The following is a 22,289-nucleotide window of genomic DNA, read 5'->3' as shown; positions in this document are numbered from 1 at the left end:
AAAACTAGACCCTTTAAAAAAAAAAAAAAAGATTTTATTTATTTATTCATGGGAGACACACACAAACACACACACACAGAGAGAGACAGAGATATAGGCAGAGGGAGAAGCAGGCTCCATGTAGGGAGCCTGATGCGGGACTTGATCCCAGGATTCCAGGATCACACCCTGGGCCAAAGGCAGACACTAAACTGCTGAGCCACCCAGGGATCCCCAAATAGACCTTTTATAATTGGAAATAAAACAGCTTTCCATACATCTGATTTTTTGTTCACTACTGACTAAATTACTGTAATGCTGGGGATAGAAGGGTGGGCTAACAGGTTTGGGTATAGAAAGATGGGGATTCCAAGCCTAGACTATGACAGATTTCAGTGGTCACAAGAAAAAGTACGGTAGTGGTTATAGACTGGTTCTTGCCTGTCAGCTTCAACTAAAACTTGAAATAAAATGACTTTTAGAAAATTAAGATTATTTGATTATTATTCTCTTTTCTTGGAAACTGCTTTCAACTAAAATGTGTTTCTAGCCTAGTATTGAAAAAACTCTTACAAATAAGTTGGTCTGGTTTTTTTTTTTAATTTATTTTTTATTGGTGTTCAATTTACTAACATACAGATGGTCTGGTTTTAAGCTGGTAAACATTCCCTTTCTGCATTGTAAGGTGATATAGATCAGCAGTCTTCACCTCCTGTGGCTTGCTTTACCACAGGGTTTTCCTGGCCTGTTCTAAAATATCTTCAGCCTGGCATAATTCCTTCATAACATTCAACTTTGCATTATAGCTGAGCGTGTGTTGAAGAATGTATGTGTAAATCATATCTTGCCTGCCTGTAGTGTAAGTTTTTTAATGGCTGAGATGATGCTTGAGTCACTTTTGGTACTTCTCAGAGCCTAGTACAGTGCTTCGTACATGGTAGGAACTCAACAGTTATTGAATTGACCTGAATTAGTAATGGTTATATAATCGTTATGTTAGTTCCCTTATTTAGTGACAAATATAAAAGGAAAATGTACAAGAGCAATTAAAGATATGATCTTATTGAATTTCTTTTTATTTATCTCCTTTATGTGATACATGTCATTTTGCATGGACACTATCTTTATATTTGGCTCTTTACCAATGTACCTTGACAAAACTTATAGATAAGTTGATATTTAATCCGACTTCTTACAAGAAAACTATCTGGTATTTGTGGGGAAAGTGTGACTTTAACAGACTCCTAATACTTTCACATTACTTGGAAAACACTTTAGGAGGTGGCTTTGGATAGATATATTTCAATCTCTTGGGTTTAGTAATGGGCCACGTGTCCTTGGGGGTTCGTGAAGTGAATATAAACTCCATGGCAAAATGCACTTACACATTTTCAAAAGCCAGAACTAGTCTTTACTTAAAGACTTTACTTAAACAAAAATCAGCCTTTATAGTTTTAAATTATAATTGTCTGTAGATGTGTTGACATTCAAATAGAAATTATCTGAAGTTTTGTCTTTTGTACGTGATAGTACCGGGAAACCCAAACATGAGTGGTTTCTCCAGAAAGATTCCGAAGGGGACACACCTTCTCTTATCAACTGGCCTTCCAGGTATATCCCAAGATGAAAGTCTTGGCTTATGTGTAGTGAGTGCTTCTACTTCCCTGCTGGCATGCCTTGCTCTTCCACACATTACTGAATGAATGCTAACTCTCTTCTTGCCCTCTTAATGGCAGTGTTTTTGAAAATTATGTGTTCACAAGGAGCTGCTGGAAGTTACTTTTTGAATGTTTGCTTTTCTACTCCAATTGCCTTAATCCCTGCTAATAGTATTTCCCCCCCTCCTCTTTTTTCCCCTTTTTGAAAATCTTTTGGATTACACTTCTTCTCACTTCTCTCCTTTCTCACCAACCCACACACCACCAAGTGGGGGCAGTAGTGAGCACCTAAATAAAGCCTCTTGGTTGCTCTCCTCTTGAGTCACTCTAACCAGCTAGTGTCCCATCTGGTCAACACCAGCTGGATCCACCCAGCACTTCCAGCCTCCTCCTCTCCATGTCTCCTCATCTCTAAATCAATAGTTAATTTTCACCAGTTGCACTTAAGGCATGTGCTTTTAAAGGCAAACAAAAAACCCCTATCATTTCATTTTTAAGGTTGGGGGCAGGGAGAGGCGGAAGGAGTAAGAATGAATAAGGCTGTGGCAGGACAAAGCACCCATATACTGAGTTTCTAACAGTCACTTTGTTCTCAGCTGAGGACAACATTCAGATTGTCTCTGATTAGAAGGACACATTCCACAGGAGAACTTGAACCACATTTCAGTCTTCTTTTGATTAACAAAGCTTATAAATATGAAAACCTCCAACACTGGCTAGTCTCTGGGAAAAATAACAACTCGGAATGCTTTCTTTTTTCCTCCTGAATTGTTCATGGTAACTGCCTTTTATGTGTGTCTTTGATTTTTTTGTTAACGAAATATACATAGATATCCTACATGTTGAAAAACATGTAGGCGTTTATATCAAATTTAGCTGGGTGCATTTGTCATTTAAGGAAATATTCTCTTCCGAAACTGTCATTAATAATTATTTTTGCTGACCAATATTCAGGAAATGAAGGTTTAGCCCCAAGAAATCACTTTTCCCACTCTAAAAACGTGTTTTACTTTTTAAAGATGATTGCGAATTAGTAATCTATTCTTAAACAGCTTCAGTGGTTTCTCCTTTCTCACTACATGGCATTTCAAAAAGTAAAGATAAGTACCAGCTACTGCTATTAAATGGTTAAAGTACTAAGCCTTCCATGTACTTCCAAACCACCACATTACATTTTGTCACTACCATTTCCATTTAAAAAGCAAGACTCCTGAGCCAAGTAAGTTGCCTGAGACCACACAGCTAGAACTGGCTGAGCCAGTCTTGGACTGAGGTCTCCTAGGTGCCTCTAGCCAGAGCTCTTGGTTATTTTGCTTCTGCAGTAATAGAATAAGGTGTGTAGCTTTTAAAATGGATTTGTTTTGCTCTCAGATACTCAAATAACTCTAGAAATGAGAGCAATCTCTTTTCAGGTTAGTTTTTAACTAAGGGCCTAGTAGCAACCCCAAAGGGAAGAAAACGTTCAGTTGTGTTAGTTCTTTCAACAGAATATCTTTTCTCTAACATCCTCCTTGGTGCCACAATTGTTAGTAGTAACGATGTCCAAACTGGTCACAAGTCTTAAGAATGAATGAATATAGTCTGCATTGCATGACAAAGCTTGGGAATGTTTAGTTGAATGCTTGAAAGGGGCAATTGTTGTATCTTGAGTCCAATTTAAAAAAAATTTAAAAATCACAAATGTTCTTACATTTCCAGGAAACAATGAAATTACATTTGGTCAATAGGTGTGTGTGTATACCTGGAAAAGCCCCCTCCCCACCCTGGAGTCCATACACAAGGCCTGTTCATATGGAGGGTTTATGGATTCCCAGGGCCAGCCGCAGTGTGCCCTCATGCATACTGGTGGTGTATATTAATGGATTTTTCTGTGGCTTCTGGTCATTGATGTAGCCAGAAGAGGTCCATTCTCACCCAGGATGGCATCTGAGCCATCTCAGCTTTATGGAGGGTGGAGTTAGTTTGGCGCCACACTGGCATCTGTACGCACTTTTGGAAACTCAACTCAAAATCGCTCATCTAGCACGCAGTGGGGTTCTGACATTAACCACCAGAAATGCGTTGTCCCCAGTGGTTCTGTCCTTGGGTGGATTTCCATTCACCAGTAATCTATGATCCACGCATGCTTTCTCCCCGTTAAGCAGTTACTGTACTTTGCAACTTAAATCCTTTTTCTTTCTTAAAGAGTTAAAGTTAGAGAAAAATTGGTGAGAGAGGAGAGTGCTCGCAGCAGCCCCGAAGTGGCCTCCGAGCCCTTCACTCAGAGGAGACATCAGCCAGTGTCCGTCCATTGCTCGTCCTTTCAGTCAGAAAATTCGGCCTTTGATAGGGTCTCCAGCAAGGCGGCCAGCTCCGTGCGACAGCCCATCCGCGGCTATGTCCAACCGGCAGACCCCATTCACACAGCCACTCTGGTGACCTCAGAGATCCCTGAAAACATATCAGAATACAGCTGGGGGGGGTCGGCCACCCAGAGTGTCAGGAAGCCTCCCATCTCGAAGGTTCTAGAAAGTGAGAGAAGGGAGGATACTCCCATTCTCCATATTTGTGAGTCAAAAACAGAGGAAGATATGCTCTTCACCGAAGCTCTGGAGAAAAGCAGGAAAACACTTTTGGATTTGGAGGACCATGAGCTTATGAGAAGCCACGAAGAGCCCTCTGGAAATGAAGATTTGGGCAAGCCTGCTGTTAGCACAGTCACCTTAGAACACCAGATGGAAGCAGAAAGTCTGCCACACCCCCTTGAAACTCAGCAACAACCCACGGAGAGAATTAGCAGACAAGAGATGGTTCTATATGTTCAGAGCGAGCCCGTGTCCCAAGATGCCAGGGTGACAGGCCACAGAAGGGAAGCATTTACAAAGAAGCGCAAGGTCCTCACCCGCTCCCTGTCTGACTACACGGGCCCCCCTCAGCTGCAGGCCCCCCTCAAGTGTAAGGACTCCACTTCCAAGCAGGATCCAGAGCTGCAGAGTTCCAGAGCCGAAGGGCCCCCCACAGAAGTTGGCATGCTGGACACAAAGGTCTCAGTGGCCCAGCTGCGAAATGCATTTCTGGAGTCTGTCAATGCCAGCAAGAAACGCGAACTGTAGGTGATGTTTCAGACGTCATCCTGATGTGTCACTTGCACGTCCTTGGCAGAATTATTCACTTCGCAACTTGTGTTGTGTCCTGCATTGAATCATATTAGCTTAGCTCACCAGTGTGCAGGGCAGCCCGTACAGGCAATGGCTCAGAAACTACCATTCTGCTTCTGCCTACTAATGGGGAGCTACAGTATTGGGTTGCTGGAATGTTCCGCCCCCTTTCCGTGCATGGTCGGGGCATGTGGTGGGATTTGGCGGTGTCTGGGCCTTACCTCACTGAGATGCATAAACCTCTGCTTCTTTCTCTCTCTCTCTCTCTCTCTCTCTCTCACTCTCTTCTCTCTCTCATTTCTCTTCTGTATACTCCCTCCCAATGATTCTAAAAGCCCATCCCGGGTTGAGAGGTCAACCGAAGGAGTTGGCTTGCCTACCGGTGTGGAGCGGGAGAGAGGGTCCCGGAAACCAAGACGCTATTTTTCTCCTGGTGAAAGTAGAAAAACTTCTGAGAGATTTAGAACTCAACCTATAACCTCAACAGAACGAAAGGAATCGGATAGGTAGGCATGCGTGATGTGTAGTACCGTAGTCTAGGGAACGTAAAGGCAATAGTCCAGGATTTTTCCTACAGCCACGGTCCTAGTGCTGGTTAAACGGGATGTGGCGATTCCATCATTCTTCCAACTAGTCTCTAAGAGATCTTTATTTGGCTTGTGTGTATGTATTTTTAAAGGATGCTGCCTGTGACAACAGTATCACAATACGATTTTACATTGCATTCGGAGGGTAAGAAATGAGACATGTTATTTTTCTTCATTTACTGTTTCTCATTTTTTATGCCCTCATTAAATTAGAATCCACCAGTGCAAAATTCACTAGATTTTCCAGTGCAAAGAAATAGGGATTTTATATTCCTCTTATAAATATCTGTCTACTTGTCACATTTGAGTTTTACCCGATTGTAGCCTTACACATAAAGATGATAAAATTTTTCTACAAAGTGATCGGTCATGTTTAATAAGTCACACTCAGTTCTGGTTTGTCTCCACGAGGTGTGCACCTGGCTGGGTTGTGTGCACACGCACTCCACCGTGTCCATTAACACCTGTACCTGTGTATTCACAACAAGAATTGTTAGCAGGATGATATTCTTTAAAAGAGTTGAATTGAATTTTTATTTTTATTTTTGCTTTTAGTTTTAATCTGATGTTTTATTTGGATCTTCTATTCCCACCAACTAATTTTTTGTTATTATTATTGCCTAATGTCTTTCCTAGGTCTGCTTCGCATTCAGAAATGCCAACCACTGAGGGCAAGTACCTGTTTTCCTTTTGCCACTTCTCTATCATTTCACCCAGATTAGGTTTCCATTAAGATTTGCTTTTTGAGAGGATGAGATTATGGAGCATACTGATTTCTTTTCTGCATGTTTTCTTTCTGTGAATCTAATAAAACCTAGTTGAGATTCTAGAGTGAGCTTTTCCTTATTTTTGAGAGAGAACTGTTGAATGGATAATATTAAACAAACAACAATATTAAAACAACTGATTGGCTAAAGAAGCAACTTTTTGTTATTAATTTATCGTTACTATGTAACAATAAAGAGCAATGCCTTTCAGAAAAATCTATTCTTAGACCTCAATTACTCAAATATTACTACAGAAAAATATTCTCCAGACTAAGGGTTGTCTGGCTAATTGCAATGGAAATTAGCACCTTTTCACTGAGCAGAAGAATGGAATCCCTCCAAGGGATTCTTATATTCAAAGGATTTCCAGGTCAGCCTTGGGAAACTTTTCAGAGACTTCACCTGTGTTTTTCTAATGATGTTCAGTTTTTATTTTATGGCTTTTTTACAGATGAAGAAAAGGTAGATGAACGAGCCAAGCTGAGTGTCGCTGCCAAAAGGCTGCTTTTCAGGGTAAGGTGTGCCGAAGTGCTTGAGGGAAATTGTCCCCCTGCTCAGGGAGGTGCCACTGCTGCCCCTGCTCCCTGCAGGGGGACCCCTTCAGCCTGCCTCACTCTGGCCCCTCTGCCTCTGGCTGAGCCTCTGGCAGGTGTGACCACCAGCTGACACCCTAACAGGTGTGTGCTTCTCAGAATGAAATGTGCCTTGCAGGAGGTCCCTGGGGTGGGGGGGCTTCTAGGACAACAAAGCAGAGACTCTGCTGCCCCTGTGTCCTTTCCTGCAATGTATAAGGATTCCTCATTATTTCTGATCTTAGGAAATGGAAAAATCATTTGATGAGAAAAATGTTCCAAAGCGACGCTCCAGAAACGCGGCTGTGGAGCAAAGGCTGCGTCGGCTACAGGATAGATCCCACACCCAGCCCGTTACCACCGAGGAAGTGGCCATTGCAGCCACGTAAGTCCCCCTCGTGACCTCTTGGCTTGAGCTGAAATACCTTCTTGCAAAAAAAAAAAAAAAAGATTTAAAGATTTTAAATAAAAATGAAGTGATTGGGAGATGGTTTAGTTAAAAGCCACAGAGACATTGGTACTTTGGGATTCTCCTTAACCGTGGTCTCTCTGAACTTTGTAAAGGAGTGTGTTGCCCATTGTATCTCCTAGAAAAACCTCTTTTTAGAGGAATTTTAATTTTTTTTGGTCTGTGCCTTTCTTAATTTTTTTTACAGTGGAAAATTTAAAACATGAGGTTAATATACTGAGCCGCCATGTACTGACCACCCAGTTTTAAAGGTCAGCAGCTTAATGAAGCTTGCTCTACCTACATCCTATCCACTTCCCATCTCCCAGTGTATTCTCAGAAAAACCCCAGATGTCATTTCATCCATATATATTTCAGCAGATATCTCCAGGGGTCTGGGGGTGTTTTTTTATTTGTTTTTAAACAATCACCAAAAAAACTAAAAAAAAAAAATCCTTGGAAGTTTGATGACTTTCCATACTTGAGCAGTCAATTCCAATATGTTTAGAGTGAATTTCTCAAAGTAATTCATTCAGAGATAATTGCTTCAATCAAGTGAAAACTCATATTTGGTTTTTAGAAATTATTTTCGTGCTTCTCCTGGACACACACACGGTCTTCCTGAAGAAAGCAAGTTCACCTCATTCAGGGCATGGACATCCCGAGAGGCATCTGTGTCATAGCCCACACCTATGGGCCTGCTATTAGATTAGCTGCTTCACTTCCCTACCCAGCTGTTCCTCAACTCCATGTTGTGTTTGCAGATCAAACTTCTTGTATTTATTAGGAACTCTTAGCAAATCAGCTTTTTCATTTTTTTAGTGTTTGAGTGGCTATTGTATATACCAAGAAGCAACTATCCATGAGAGCAAAACAGTAAATATAAACAAAAATTACCACCTTAAAAGGCTCCCCGAATTTACTTTGATGTGCTTATAGGTTATATGAGGATACTGATTTTTCTTTTTTACAAAAGAGATTGAAAACAACGTTCTAAAACATGAGCGTAATCTGCTGATTTACTAGTGATTGATACTAGCTTTTTCTCAAGTTATTTTTTAAAATCAGGACATTTATTCTGAAGTTAGAGTAAATCTTCTCCAAGCTCTAGAAATATAATCTTATTCCATTTACTTTGCATAGCCTCCCTCTCTGATTTCCTAAGCTTGTAATTGCTTTTCAAATTCTTTGGTATTTTCCCCCAGAATATATTAATAAATATTTATGTACTGTTTCTGAATTTAAAACTATGTTTTCCTTTAATGCTTCTTTTCTTCTCTTTCCTTATGAATGTTCCTTCTCTGGCAATTGCTTTTAAAGTGAACCTATCCCTGCTTCGTGCTCTGTGGCCACCCACCCTGTAATGGCAAGACTTCCTAGTCCCACTGTAGCTAAGAGCACTGTGCAGCCTGCCAGGTACTGGATAGAAGTAGCTGCATGCAGCCCTCAAGGCAAAAGTCCTAGACAACAGATGCATCTCATAATCCTGAATGCTTTTCATGTGTTTGAGAAACGAATCAGGGCAACTAGTTGCTGTGGGAATGGGCTCCATTTTGTTTTGTCATGGTGTGTGAGACACTGCAAACTTCGTGTAGGCCTGCATGAGAAAACGTTTCATCTCTCTGCTTACATTATGTATTGGAACTAGAATCCTACTAACTCACTTATTCATTTGTTGTTTGTTTTTCATAATCATGGTCACCCCTAAGAAATTTCATCCTTCATCTAAAATACTAGCACTTAATAAAGATTAATAGGAAAATGAGGAGTCAACATGAAGGTTGAAATTCCAGTAATACCCTGGTCTTTGTAAGCACTTGTAGTCCTAAATACATGCTGGAAACAACCCTATCTGCTTCTAATGTATAGAGAGACAAGACCATGACTTTTTGGGATTGAGACAATATTAATTTATGGTGTCTGAACTTAGATGTTTTACTACTAAGTTTTGAATTGTGATGTTTTGAAAATATACCTTTAAGGCATCTAGATATCCCCTGTTTTACTGTGAGGGGCCAAAACAAAAGAACCAAAGATAAGATTTAAAAAAATCAAATGGCAGGGCAGAAATAGATCCCCCCCCCCCCCTCCCAGAAGCAGGGGTCTGTCTGGGGAAGTAGGTGGCCATTGGTCTCCTTGCTCTGTGCTACACCTCGGAAATATGTGAGACACTCAGGTTGCCTTTCTTACCATCTTCATGATACCCTGGAATACTGGCTCTTTAGTCTGGGGAAACCCCTGAGTTGGTGATTAATTGGAGCTAAGACAATATACTGTCCGCTGGGTTTGAGAATTGGATTTGCCAATGGCACCAACCTACATTGTCATAAACCTTCCAAGATCTACTGTGACCAGGTAACGGGAGGTTTCCTCCTCCACCTGGAAGTTGGAGGGATTTATCAGCACTTGAAATGTCCTTTACTTTTCAAGTTTCTGGGACTTACAGATCTAAGTACCTTTTACAAAATTGGTAGAAAGCTGTGAGAGAAAATGCTGCACTAAAGGAGTGAAGGAATCTTTACAATCAATTGTGAAAATCAAAACTCTTCTACAGATATGTTGTTGACAGAACATAGTATTTCCCAGTTCTATAAAAGGAAAAGAATACCTCTGAACTGCATTTTTATTTATTTATTTGTTTGTTTGTTTGTTTGTTTATTTATTTTTATTTATTTATTTATTAGAGAGAGAGAGAGCATGCGTGGGAGTGGGAGAGGCAGAGGGAGAGGAAGAGAGAGGATCTCAAGCAGACACCACACTGAGCATAGAGCCCAACTCGGGGCTCAATCTCACCACTCTAAGATCACGACCTGAGCCAGAGCCAAGGGCCAGGCACTTAAGTAACTGAGCCACCCAGGTGCCCCTGAACCACATATTTAGAGAATGTCTAGACGTGTCATGGGTAATACCTTGGGACTCTGCTTTATTTGTTGTTGATACCACTGATACATCGTCTCTCTAAGATAAGGTATATCCAAGCTGACTTTAGTTCCTTAAAGAGGAAATTCACTTTTTGGAAATAATTCAGAGATAAAGACTGCTCTTTGTGAAATTGGTAACGCCTCCTCTGCTACTCATGGTCTTGTTAATAGCTAAACAGTGCCTACACCTGTCTTAAATATCTGAAGGGAGAAATCAACCCTTTTCAAACTTACATGACACTTGGAAGAATGTTAATATTCAAAATTTAGCAGGGGGCTTTTGTTGGTGTTTATCTGTGTTACTGAGTATTTATCCCTTTCAGGTTGCAGGCATCTGCTCACCACAAAGCCTTAGCCAGAGACCAGGCAAATGAGGGCAAAGATGCTGCTGAACAAGGTGAACCTGACTCCTCCACTCTAAGCTTAGCAGAGAAGTTGGCCTTGTTTAACAAATTATCCCAGCCAGTCTCAAAAGCTATTTCTACCCGAAACAGAATAGACATGAGACAGAGGAGAATGAATGCTCGCTATCAGACTCAGCCAGTCACGCTTGGAGAGGTGGAACAGGTGGGTACGCTGTGATTGAATTCTAGTTTGCAGGTCTGGTCTTAAAATGGAGGACCACGGCGTTGTCTCCGAGGTCAGTGATAAAATTAAGGTGATCTACCTGTCGACAGTGTTACCTGTAGGAAATTTGGTAATGACTTCCTTCCTAAGATAGCCATGCCGAGCATGTTTCTCTTTTCTTGTTTTTATAATTTGCGTGCTGAAATCATCTGGAATGAGTCCTTTATGGAGAGAAAAATAGGATGAACAACCTGCTTTTCACCCAGATGATTTTGATCAATGAGATGCATTATACAAAATATGTCTTCCTGCAAAGATAAGCCATGAAACGACACCAAATGTAGTAGTTCAGTTTATGTCTGTGTCAACAGATAAACTGAGATTCAGGGAGACCGTATTTTTGAATCGGCTTTTTGCATTTTAACTGTGTCCTCCCAGGTGCAAAGTGGAAAGCTCATTCCTTTCTCACCTACCGTTAACACATCTGTGTCCACCATGGCATCTACAGTCACTCCAATGTATGCAGGGGATCTTCGGACAAAGTTGCCTGTGGATGACAGAACAAGTGCCACTGACCATAAATTTCCTTCTTTGATGGAAAATTCAGATTCTCCGGTTAGAAGCATTCTGAAGTCCCAAGTCTGGCAGCCTTTGACTGAGGGCAGTGGAAACAGAGGAATGTTGAGAGAGCTGGGCGAGACAGAAGGGAAGAGAGTCTTGGCAGGTGGAGATGGTGGTAAAAAGTACGGGTCCTTTGAGGAAGTGGAGCCACCCTGTCCTACCTTGAACAGAGTCTGGGAAGGAGACAGCCATAAGGAAACCAAATATGCTGTTCCGAGAAAGGGTAGCCTGGAACTAGCTCACCCTCCCGTTGCCCACCTTGGCGATGAACTGAAGGAGTTCTCCGTGGGTAAAAGCATTGCACAGGGGAGCCCAGACTGGACAGATAGGCAGCCCTTTGAAGAGAAGGTTGACCTGGAAAATGTCACGAGAAGGAGGTTTTCGCTAAGAGGTAGGTTACTGCTCCAAAAGGTTTAGAAACCAGCTGGGTTTTTAATGTCTGCTTGACTGGTTGAGTGTGTCTGTGATTATGTTCAATTAAAGTAGGAGGATGGTTTATAACTCATATCGATTGTGAATCATGTGTGAATTCTCCTCCTCCCTGAGTATCTCTTCCCCTTGAAGCTGATCTGGTCCATGGATTAATCAGTTTTTCAACAATAAAAATAGCTGGAGCTCTTTTACACATCCTGATAAGGATTCTTGCTGACTTCAGGCCACATTAACTCACATAACAGTCTTGTGTCAGCCCCTCTTAGGAGTTGATCACCCCAAAGGGCTGGGTAAGCACAGGGAATGAAGACTTGAACCCAGGTCTGTGGATTTCCAGACTCCTTCCACAGTCCTGTTATGCAGACAAGTAAGCTGTCCTGCCTGGGGCTTTAATTCTCTTTCTGCAGTTACATAAAATGATAGTGTATAAGTTACAATAGTGGTTTTAGTTTGTGATTATAGCCATTTGAAATGTAAAAGGATGGTTTTGGAGTAGGAGAAACATTCTGTAGTGTGTAGTTAAAGCTCACTTCCTGCATCTTGCACACAGGAAAAGACCAGTTGTCACAAAACCATTTGCTGTGTGCAGTAACCTACTGGGCAGTTTGGTTTCCCCGCAGAGTATAGCGTGCTGCAGATTTGCATAAATCCATGGAGATTGGGTAACCCCCCTGCGCCCACAGATTGAACTCTGCGTGCGGATGGCTGGGGGTGAGTCGCTGAAGGAATGTCTGCCTGGAGGAGTGAGTGCTGACGGTGCTCCTTTCCTTCCCAACAGAGTTTGGGGAGCCTGCTTCTGAGCAGACGGGAACAGCAGCCGGGAAAACCGTCACCCAGACTGCAGCCCCCATGTCCTGGAAGCAGCATGATTCTGTAGAACCAGTACAGGAGAAGTACCCCAGGAATCCATGTGCCATGTTTGCTGCCGGAGAGATCAAAGTGCCAGCGGTGGAGGGCATTCTGGATTCAGCCAGCAAAACCATGTCAATTAAAGAAAGGTAATAGGATTGAATGATTAAGAAGTAATTCTATTGGGGAGGAGCTGACAACTTGCTCATAGGAAAATATCCAAGTAATGGGCAGAGATGACGTCGTGATCCTGGACGTGTAGGGGGTGGTGACCGTGAAGGAGTGTCAGTTCCAGACTTAGATGAGGGAAAAAGACGCAGACTTCCTCTTGCTTCATTTGTTTGGGGTTCCATTGTCTTTTTTTCATATGAAATTCTTTGTCCGGTGATGGGAGCTGAGATCCTGGCTCTTTCCCCATCAGACACATGGCTTCAAATTGAATGCATCCACTGCTTTGTGACTATGTAAAGTATGTGTTAGATGGAATGAAGATAAACCCATATTTGGGACATATGTCTTTGGGACTAGAATCTAAGTTTTGTTTATTCTACAGAAAGTGAGATGGATGACTCTTCTGAACTGGGTTTAGAAATTTTATATCAGATAATAGCTATGAAAGATTACATTTCAGTATCAAGTAACGCTCTAACCTCATTTCATTCAAAAGAATAATGGAGTATTGAAAGGATATGTTTAAATGGGACAGATACAAAGACCTGGAGGAAATATTTAGCCACCGAGGAATTAAGCAGCAAAAGATGTCATAGCGACAGAAAGACTGGCTGCAAAAGATCTCTATACATTTCCAGTGTGACAAGCACCATCTACTCTGCCCAGCTGGACCCTTCCTTAGCACCTCCCATCATTCAGAAGCTTTCTTTCTCTGTCAGGAAGTGGCTACTCTGATTTTTCTGAATGCATTTTGCACTCCCTAAGACTATATCTCAAGCCGCAATGAAAATTCATCATTCTGTTTTCAAGTCAAACTTTTTGAGCATGATTCATAAAAGGTTAGATAGATGGAACCTTTCACAACTGACAAATTAGTAAGATTGTTAAATCTTACTTTTGCCTTCACTTGTTTAAAATTCATAATAGGTGAGACTGCTGGACCGGACTTAGATGAAAGGGCTGATGTTACCCCTTCAGCTAAATAACGGTGATGTCTTGAATCAGGGAAGCTGTCTGGCCTGTGCTGGCGTGAAGGCCTCCTCCACAGACACCAGGACCAGAGAGATTCTGATCCCAGGGATCCTACTTCTGATAATCAGTTGGATGAGAAGGAAGAGACATCATTTAAGGGAATTAATGACAAATATCTCTTACACACAAGTTTCAGGTATTTTATACATCAGAAAATATTCCCAGGGTGAAATTACAGTGAAAAATATCAATATGCCCCCTTCTTTCACAGGCTCTTAAAGGAAAGTCTCCATCTTTGGGTATGATCTGTCTGCTGGGACTTAGGACTTTTGATGAAGAAGTTTTGTGCCTTTCCACTATGCAGTAAATCTTGATTTACCTGCCTGTTCTTGGTAAATTTGAGTTTATCTGTATCTTTCTGTGACCTGCCTGGAAGTGGGTTCAAAATTGGCTGTCCGTGCACAGGCATCTATCTTCTGGCCAGTGGGAGACAGAACTTCTCACAGTCTCCAAGAGACTCCTGATCCCATTCTGTTGAGAACCATGAGAGTAAGGAATATTTCAGTTATTGAGCTTTTTAAAAATATATGCTTAAAAAAGGATGAGGGACACTTTTTTAAACATTTTTTTTTTAATCACAGATGGACTGTAAAAATACAGTTTTATTTTTTCAGGAAAGTACAAATAAAAGTACTGTCAAGATAAGGGGGAAAGATCACTGGCGATGTATTTCTATTAGCATCATTTATGACAAACATAGCTGCTAATTAAGGAAGAGAGACACTTCTCTTAGAAAATACATTGCCAGTGATCTTTTCCCCCTTATCTTAATAGTACTTTTATTTGTACTCTGCTAAAAAAAGAAAACTCTGTATCTTGACAGTCCATCTATGATCATTTTTCCTTAAGTGGGGCCCCGATCCCTCCCTTCTATAAAGAAAGAATGAAACTTGACCTATTTCAAATAAGAATGCTCTTTGCATATTATTTGGGCTTTCCAAATAATGTGAAGTATGACATGGAACGTTTAAACCTTATTTTAATTTCTGACTGTCTCATTTTACCAAAGGAGGGGTTTTGTTTTTCCAAGAGCCACAAAGTCCCACAGGGGTCAATGGGACAACCCCAGGTGCTCCAGCTTTCCTTGGTAGGTAGTGGGGTGAGATTCACACAGCCCCCACACTGGTGCATCAGCAGCCCACCTGTGCTCCATCTGGGAAACTGACCAGGGGACAGAAATGTTAGCAAGACAGCAGTGGTAGAAAGATTGTCCTCCTCCTGCAGTCATTTTCTCAATTCACCTGTTCTCTACATGGCTTATTTCCAATTCCATGTTCACATCAGACTCTTCAAGAGGTAGAGACCAGACTTTGAAGATTTCCCTCATCATTTCTAAAAAGTGGCATTTCTGGCTTCCTCAGCTTCGTGCATCTGTCTCTTTTCTGCTCAGGACGTGAGCATGTTGAGATGTTGAGTCAGTCATGCATTCTAAGGGGCACCTGGGGTCACCTTCCACCCTTGGAATTCTTCATGTACTACCTCACTGAATGCCAAAGGCAGCCCTCACGCAGAGGTGATGCAAACCCCATTTTGTATATGATAACTGGGTCTTAGAAGAGTGTAACCACTAAGAAATTACAGGAAATCCGCAGTACACTCCTCCTTTCGGGTAGGCTGGGGTTCAAGGAAATGAACCCAAAGGCTCCTTTCCTTTCTTCATCTCTTCTCACATCCAGAATGCCAAGTTTGAGTCATAAGCAGCACAATACTTCAGCTACAATTGGCTTTTTCCACTGGATTAATAAAATCACTATTTCATAACTGCCTAAATGATTTGGGTTTAAGTTGCCCTTGTTTGGGTACTGCTTTTTTTTTTTAATATTTTATATTTATTCATGAGAGACACAGAGGGAGAGGCAGAGACACAGGCAGAGGGAGAAGCAGGCTCCTTCTGGGGAGCCTGATGCAGGACTTGATCCCAGGACTCAGGGATCACAACCCAAGCCAAAGGCAGATCCTCAACCCCCTGAGCAGCCACCCACGCATCCCTGTTTAGGTACTTCTTTGAAAAACATTTTAAGTCAAATAAATTCTTTAGGGGGAAAACTTTTGAAACCTTTTTAAAAGTGTACAAATATTATCCACAGTTACTGAAGCAATCGTATCTGTACTTTCATATTCAGGGGAGGATTCCTTTAAAAGAGGCAAGAAAACCATCCTCTCACTGGGAAATTGGTGCATTAGGGCTTAGTTGAACTGCCAGAATGAGGAAGAATGTGCCCCTTACCAGCCTATAGTGGTCTGCCCCATAGAGGCCCACTCCTGCTTCCATGCCCCCTACAGTTCCCTCCACCCACTACCTGCTCCCCACCAGTCAAAGGCTATGTCCCTACTTCCTCTACAGGGACTGGAGGCTCTTGCTCAAGATTTCAGCTCCAGAGGGCCCCCAGATTTACTTAAGACTTAGGGACAGAGATGTCTGTCCCCTTTGCAGACTCCTTTTCTGATCTTTGATTTGTCCTCATTTAAAAGACACATGAGCTCACTCCTGCGGCCTGCAAACCAGCCAAGACCAAGATCTGATACAAGTACTAATCAGTGCTCGTCAGGCCTATCTGAAATCTGTGCAGTGCCTGTGATTCTCTGAAATGTGGGGGCATTTTTCAAGGGGAACGGAAAAAGAAAAACTGTAAGACTAAGGGGCACGTGGTTTCGTGTCCCACATTTGACCCAGCCCTGACTGCCGAGAACCTGCAGAGCCTGGTCTAAGCAGGCCGGCCTCTCAGACCAGGCTGAACACAACATGTCAGGCCAGCGTTCCCTGCTGAGAAGAGTGTGGGCCTGGGCAAGAGAAGCAGACATTTCCCCAGGCGGCCTTGGAAGCACACATCATGGTGGCCCCAGGCCAGGCCTTGGGGTTAATAGGCTAAGCCAGTGCCACTCACTGGGTTCCCAGCCTCAGACTAAGCAGATGCCTAGGCTCTCAACATCACAGCCCTGCAAATAGCACTTGGACTTGGTGGATGTTAAAAGTGCTGACAGTTGTTGGAATTGCATAGGCAGTAATTTATGTCATGTGTAGGAGCAGACGTTTCGCTCCTCAGCCCCCACCAGTGCACAGCGGTCTCCTTGACTCAGAGGGTCATGGGATCACAGGAGGAGAGAAAGGCGTCCCACCCTCCTCAGCTTGTTGAACACCAAGTAGGAAATCTGAAGGGACAGGAATGATGCATTGCAGTTTCAGTGCATGTTATTTTTAAGTTAGCCATCATTTACACTCCATAAGCTAGGGCTGGGTCCAAGTGCCATGTGGGCTAAATTGAAACATTGCTTCTTCCATGTTATCCTACTCACTCTGTAGTCTTTGGAAGTGCCAGACGATGACCCTGCCAACACATCCAGAAGCAAGATTTCAGGTTTTTGGAATGGATGAATTCTTTGAAGGCCATCTCGGGAGGAGGTGGGGGGGACAACATTATAAGAAAGCCAGGATACTATGCAGTTTCTAAAACATTTGGACAAAAATGTGTCCGGTCAGCTAACAACACTAGTGTAGAGAGACAAGGCACATATTGGGAAGCAGGGCACCCCCACCTGGGAACCGAAAATCCCTGCCCCCTGACACACAGCGTGACCTCCGTCAATGAAATCCTTGGCCTGTGTGTGCACTCTCGCCTCATCTGTCACATTGAGAACAATATCCAGTTTTTTTGAAACCAGTAGAGCATGAGTGGACTATAAAGTGATTATTATATTCCACAGATTGCTTTTTTCTAAGTCAGGTTTACGTTCCTCAGAGCAGACACCAAGGAAACCATATGGTTATTTGGATTATGTTTTCATTGCTCCGGATACCCAGGAGCTTTATTTTGAGAACATCCTCAAAGACTGTAACACAGTGTTTCCCATAAGCCCAATCATGAGGATGAATTTGACTTTTTGGATTCTCTCAACTCATTTGGGATCAAATCTGATTAAAAAGGTAGATGGCCAACAGGTCTGTGTCAAAGGTGAAGTAAGAGACAGAAGCTGGTTCTGAGACCGGTTTGCAAGGAGAATATGAGGAAGATGAATATCTCTTGTCACAAGATGGTAAATTAGAAGTACTTTTCCATTTGGGTGTAAAAATACTGGCAATACTCACTTTTTAAAAATCTCATTTATAGATACTTTGAAACCTATGAAAGCTCTTGCAAATACTAATTATTTTTTCATGATTTTACTAGGTAATTTTTTTCTTATTAGAACAAAACTGACTCATTCAGAATACTTAGAGAAAAGAGAAATCGTTATATAGTCTGAAAACATCTGAAGGCACTGAGAATTTTTTTTTAAGTATATGAACCAGCCCTGGTGGCTTGCAGAGTACTGTCAAATATCACAGACTATAGAATGTAGGGCTAAATGGAACTTTTAGGCAAATGGGACCTGTCTTAGGATTCTGACTCTATCTAATTGCCAACATGGTTTTTTTTTTTTCTCTACAACCAATCATGTGTCTGACAACAGTTGGGAGTTCTACAATTCAGCTCAATTCTGACACTGTCTACTTGGAGATGACATCAGGTCCCACAGGTTAAGGGTCCCATCCTATAAGAATGTCCCGTAACACACACACATACACACACACACAGATGCCAGGGGTAGGTCCCGGTTGTCTCCTAGACTTTTGACCCTATAGGCTATAGAATGGAGATTCCTATGACTGCCTCCTTTGATTTACTAGAGGATCCTCTAAACTCAAAGGTTTTACTTACTAGATCTCAAGATTATTATAGAAGGATAAACACAGGAACAGCTAGATGGAAAAGATGCCTAGGGTAAGGTATGGGGAAAGGATGTGGAGCTTCCACACTCTGTGAGCCCCATCCTTTTGGGTATATATGGAAACCTCATTACATAGATATGTTTGACTAGTTAGTCATTGGTCATTGATTCAACCACTATCCACTCTCCCCTCCACAGAAGTCAGGGGATGGGACTGAAAGTCCCCCTCCTCTAATCACAAACCACATGGTTGGTTCTCCTGGCAACCAGTCCTCATCCTTAAGTGTTTTCCCAAAGTCACCTGATTAATAGAAAGACACCTCTGTTGTTCCCATCACTTAGGAAACTCCAAGGGGTTTAGCAGCTCTAGGCAAGAAGAGGTGATGAAAACCGAGTATATATATTTCTTATTATAAATCACAATATCACAGACTGACACGGTGGTATTGTATCAGTTCTGTAGAATGACTGTGTGAGATTTTATCTGCTGTCACATAGCAGAAAGGAAGGAAGAGAAAGGAATAGGTCCAGAGTTTGAAGCTCCTGCTCCATTGGGGGAGTTCTTTTCTTTGTTACTTACTTTCCATTATTGACTAAATGAATAGATAAGTCAAGGTATGATTGTGTATAAATTTGTAGATGGAAGTAGATTCTTATTTGAGTACTGCAAAGTTTGGTTTTTTATTTGCTTAGAAAAACTTTCTTTAGTGGAGTCAGGAAAATTAGAAGGGACCCAAGAGACCATCGAGTCCAGTTCCCAGTATGACCAACAAGGAATGGAAGCCCAGTTGCTGGACCTGAGTTCACGACTATGCCAGAGCCGATGTGCTGCTTTGCAATATGCCGTTTATGGACTTGTACTAAGATGTTTTAAAAGACCTGGCCTGGCAGGGTTAGCAGAGAAGAAAGGAGATGTAATCCCTTTTCCCCTCTAATCTTTACATTATTTGAACATCAGTTCAAATGAATTCAATGATCACTTTGTTTCCTTTTATCTTGCCCACATTTGTCCAACTGAAATGCCTGAGACTGCCTCATTCATCATAGGAGAGTGAGCCGGAGCAGCCTCACACTCCAGAAAACAGCCTTTCACAGATTGTAGCATCCAGGCAGCTTGGTATCAAGTCACTTCAGAATTGAGCTAAAGTAGGTTAGGTAAAAATCTCAATTAATTAGATTCTTTTTTGGTATATGGCTTTCCCCAGGAGGAAAGTTTGAGTAATCATTTTAGAAACGGGTTTGTAGAGAATAGTTTCTGTATTAAGATAGATTGGAGAGACCAAGTGCCTTTGGAGGAAAGGAGTAGGGCTTAGAAAGAAAGAAAAATGAAAATCTCAAACATCTTCTTTTGACTTTTCCTGAAAAGTATGCTACTAAGCAATTTTCAGTTTTTTAATGCTTTAAGTTTTCAAATCCATTTCTGCTAAGTTTTCTGCAAAGGAGTACTCCATCCAACTATAGTCATTAAATGTTATTTCACAAAGTGACCAGAAGGGGTCATTAGGAGACATTTTTCTCTGGGGATGGTTCCCTTTATTTCCTTGTTCTTAGTTCTTAACTCAAGGGCAGGGAAAAAAACAGACATATTCCTCTGGTGGAATGATGATGCATCTCTATCTGGCAGGTCAGATTTCAGCTTTGTGTTACAATCAACTTTAAAATCCAGGGGTGGGGGGCATCTTAGAAAATGGGATGTTTGTATTAATTTCCAGACATGACTTTTTTAAGAACAAGTGAAACTCAAAAAGATTAAAATGAGGTAGCCATGGTCATGTTTTGGCCAAAGACTGACTAACCCAAACTATGGTTGTGTTAAAAGGAAGAGATTGGTGCTGAACTCTTTTGGGTTGGCCTGTTTCTTCCCCCAGATTAGCGCTGTTGAAGAAGAGTGGTGAAGAAGATTGGAAGAACAGACTGAGCAGAAAGCAGGAGTACGGCAAGGCGTCTGTCTCCAGCAGCCTGCACATACAAGAAGCGGAACAGTCCCTCAAGAAGAAGGTAATGTTTTCCGTGTTGGGAAAAATCATTCAACTAACATCATGCTTGCAAGTGCATCAGATAGGCAAGCATGCCCCAACTAATTACCACTCTACAAAGCACTGTCTTGCTAGGGTACACACTGCACATCTATCACATAGCAGCTGAAACCGAGCAAAGGGGAAAGTCTTGAGATGTTATCAAACCGGTAACAGCACTGTGTCCCTAAGGTATCAGCAAGCAAGTTCCTACATTTTAAAGTATGTATTTTTACTTTGGTTTAAAACCTTCCTAAACAAAGTCAGACATTACAGTGTTATTAAAACCTTTATAGTGAAAATATTTAATGGACCATGAGCAGTTTATAAGTTGCATATAAAATGTGGACTTGAATGTCCTCTGCTGAGATTTCAAACCGAAACATACAAAACGAGGGCATGCCTGTGATCAGTAATCGTTTTCATAATCCTGAGCTGAGCATATTTTACAATGAACAGGATTGCCTTTTGTTGAGAATGTATAGCAAAATATGTTACAAGTGTAAATAAAAGTAATACTTTATCGATACTGACAAGCATTTCATCTATGAAAGTATCGACAGGTTGTTAAATTACTAATGTAATGATGACCAGCTCTTGACCAGTCAGTGCACACTTTCAAAGTTGATGATGACTTTCCTATTGCTTGGCCCTACGATTGCAAATGCATGTGCTGGCTGGGGACAAGTGGGCCACCTGTCACACATCCACTGGCTAACTTCTAGGGTCAAAAGTCTTCAAGCAGAAATGAAAAAAAAAAAAAAACAACAACAACCAGAAAAATCCACCAGGATGATCACCTACACCTCTCTTAGCATCTGTGGAAGAGAGGAATTATGAATGTGGCCTTCATGCATTCAGAGACTTACATAAAAGGGAGGTGTCCGTATAGGATGGTGAGGTGGGAATTCTGACACCATTTTATATGGCACTTGTGTGTCCTCTTAGGTTAAATTGAAACAGCAATTTGAATTTTCTTTTTTGAGACATATATGCTATTAAAGATAATGACCAAAGACATTAAATTGCAGCCATTTGTAAAATTCTCCAATATAGCTGGATATTAAAAGCTTGTGTGCAAAATCAGGATTTCAAGAATGAGATCTTGAGGTGAAAAAAAAAAAAAAAACAAAAAAAACCCTGGTCCCTCAATTTATCCCTGTTGCCCACACACTTTATTTGAAAGAGTCTTGAAATCATTGGTTCAATGATGACTTTAACACTCACCTCTTGTTGGCCATTTTGGAAGATGCAAAGAACCCTGAGTTGCTGACAGTCCCATATGGTCAGGTGAAAATTCAGATACAGATGTCATGCACAAAGCCAGCTAGGTTCCTCAGGAACAGTGAATGGGATAGGCGCCTTATCCCTTAGGAGATGGGGTAGAGAGATCATTTGAGCTAGAGGATGAGATCTGAACTACCTCCCACTTGACTAAGGTTTTCAGAAGGCAGAAGGTGCACGGTGGTTACTGTAGTTGCCCATGGTGGGGGAAGCACTAGGACTCTAAGCCAGCCTGAGGCCTGAGTGTGAAGGTGTGTCTCTGGGCTACTGGACGCTGCAGAAGCCACAGCCACAGTGAACTTGCTCTTCCTCCTCCTCAGTGACCTACTTCACTCCGGCCTGAGACAGTAAGCTCTTTGAAGTTAAAATAAGCCAATCTATTTTAGGCTTTGTAGCAGACATTGGGAGATCTCAAGTTCTGTTGAGGTCAAGTGGTTTTCACATGGACCCTGATAAGCCCTTGGCTTCTTACTTCCCAAGGGCTGGCAGTGTATTTCAGTGACACCTTCACTAGGCTCAGATGTGAGGTGGCTGAAACCTAA

At 41.8% G+C, this 22,289-nt stretch overlaps 1 protein-coding gene across 22 annotated transcripts in view; it reads left to right on the top strand.

The window, feature by feature from the left end:
• The window catches only part of SVIL (supervillin), a 230,942-nt gene that overhangs the window by 161,616 nt on the left and 47,037 nt on the right, over positions 1-22,289 (top strand). For 8 of the 22 annotated variants that reach the window (XM_035712993.2, XM_035712994.2, XM_049100238.1 and 5 more), the window contains 11 exons: positions 1,510-1,590; positions 3,823-4,725; positions 5,110-5,280; positions 5,998-6,032; positions 6,580-6,641; positions 6,946-7,085; positions 8,469-8,564; positions 10,393-10,636; positions 11,075-11,648; positions 12,465-12,687; positions 20,317-20,446. In XM_035712993.2, the coding sequence (XP_035568886.2) occupies positions 1,510-1,590; positions 3,823-4,725; positions 5,110-5,280; positions 5,998-6,032; positions 6,580-6,641; positions 6,946-7,085; positions 8,469-8,564; positions 10,393-10,636; positions 11,075-11,648; positions 12,465-12,687; positions 20,317-20,446 (2,659 nt within the window). The remainder of the gene's footprint in view (positions 1-1,509; positions 1,591-3,822; positions 4,726-5,109; positions 5,281-5,997; positions 6,033-6,579; positions 6,642-6,945; positions 7,086-8,468; positions 8,565-10,392; positions 10,637-11,074; positions 11,649-12,464; positions 12,688-20,316; positions 20,447-22,289) is intronic. The other 14 variants (XM_025464072.3, XM_025464077.3, XM_035712990.2 and 11 more) reach the window with 10 other exon arrangements.

Source organism: Canis lupus, chromosome 2 (assembly GCF_003254725.2).
Source record: "Canis lupus dingo isolate Sandy chromosome 2, ASM325472v2, whole genome shotgun sequence".
NCBI classification, from domain to species: Eukaryota; Metazoa; Chordata; class Mammalia; order Carnivora; family Canidae; genus Canis; species Canis lupus.
The sequence above is the reverse complement of the archived record's forward strand: the minus strand, read 5'-3'. Positions and strand labels throughout refer to the sequence as shown.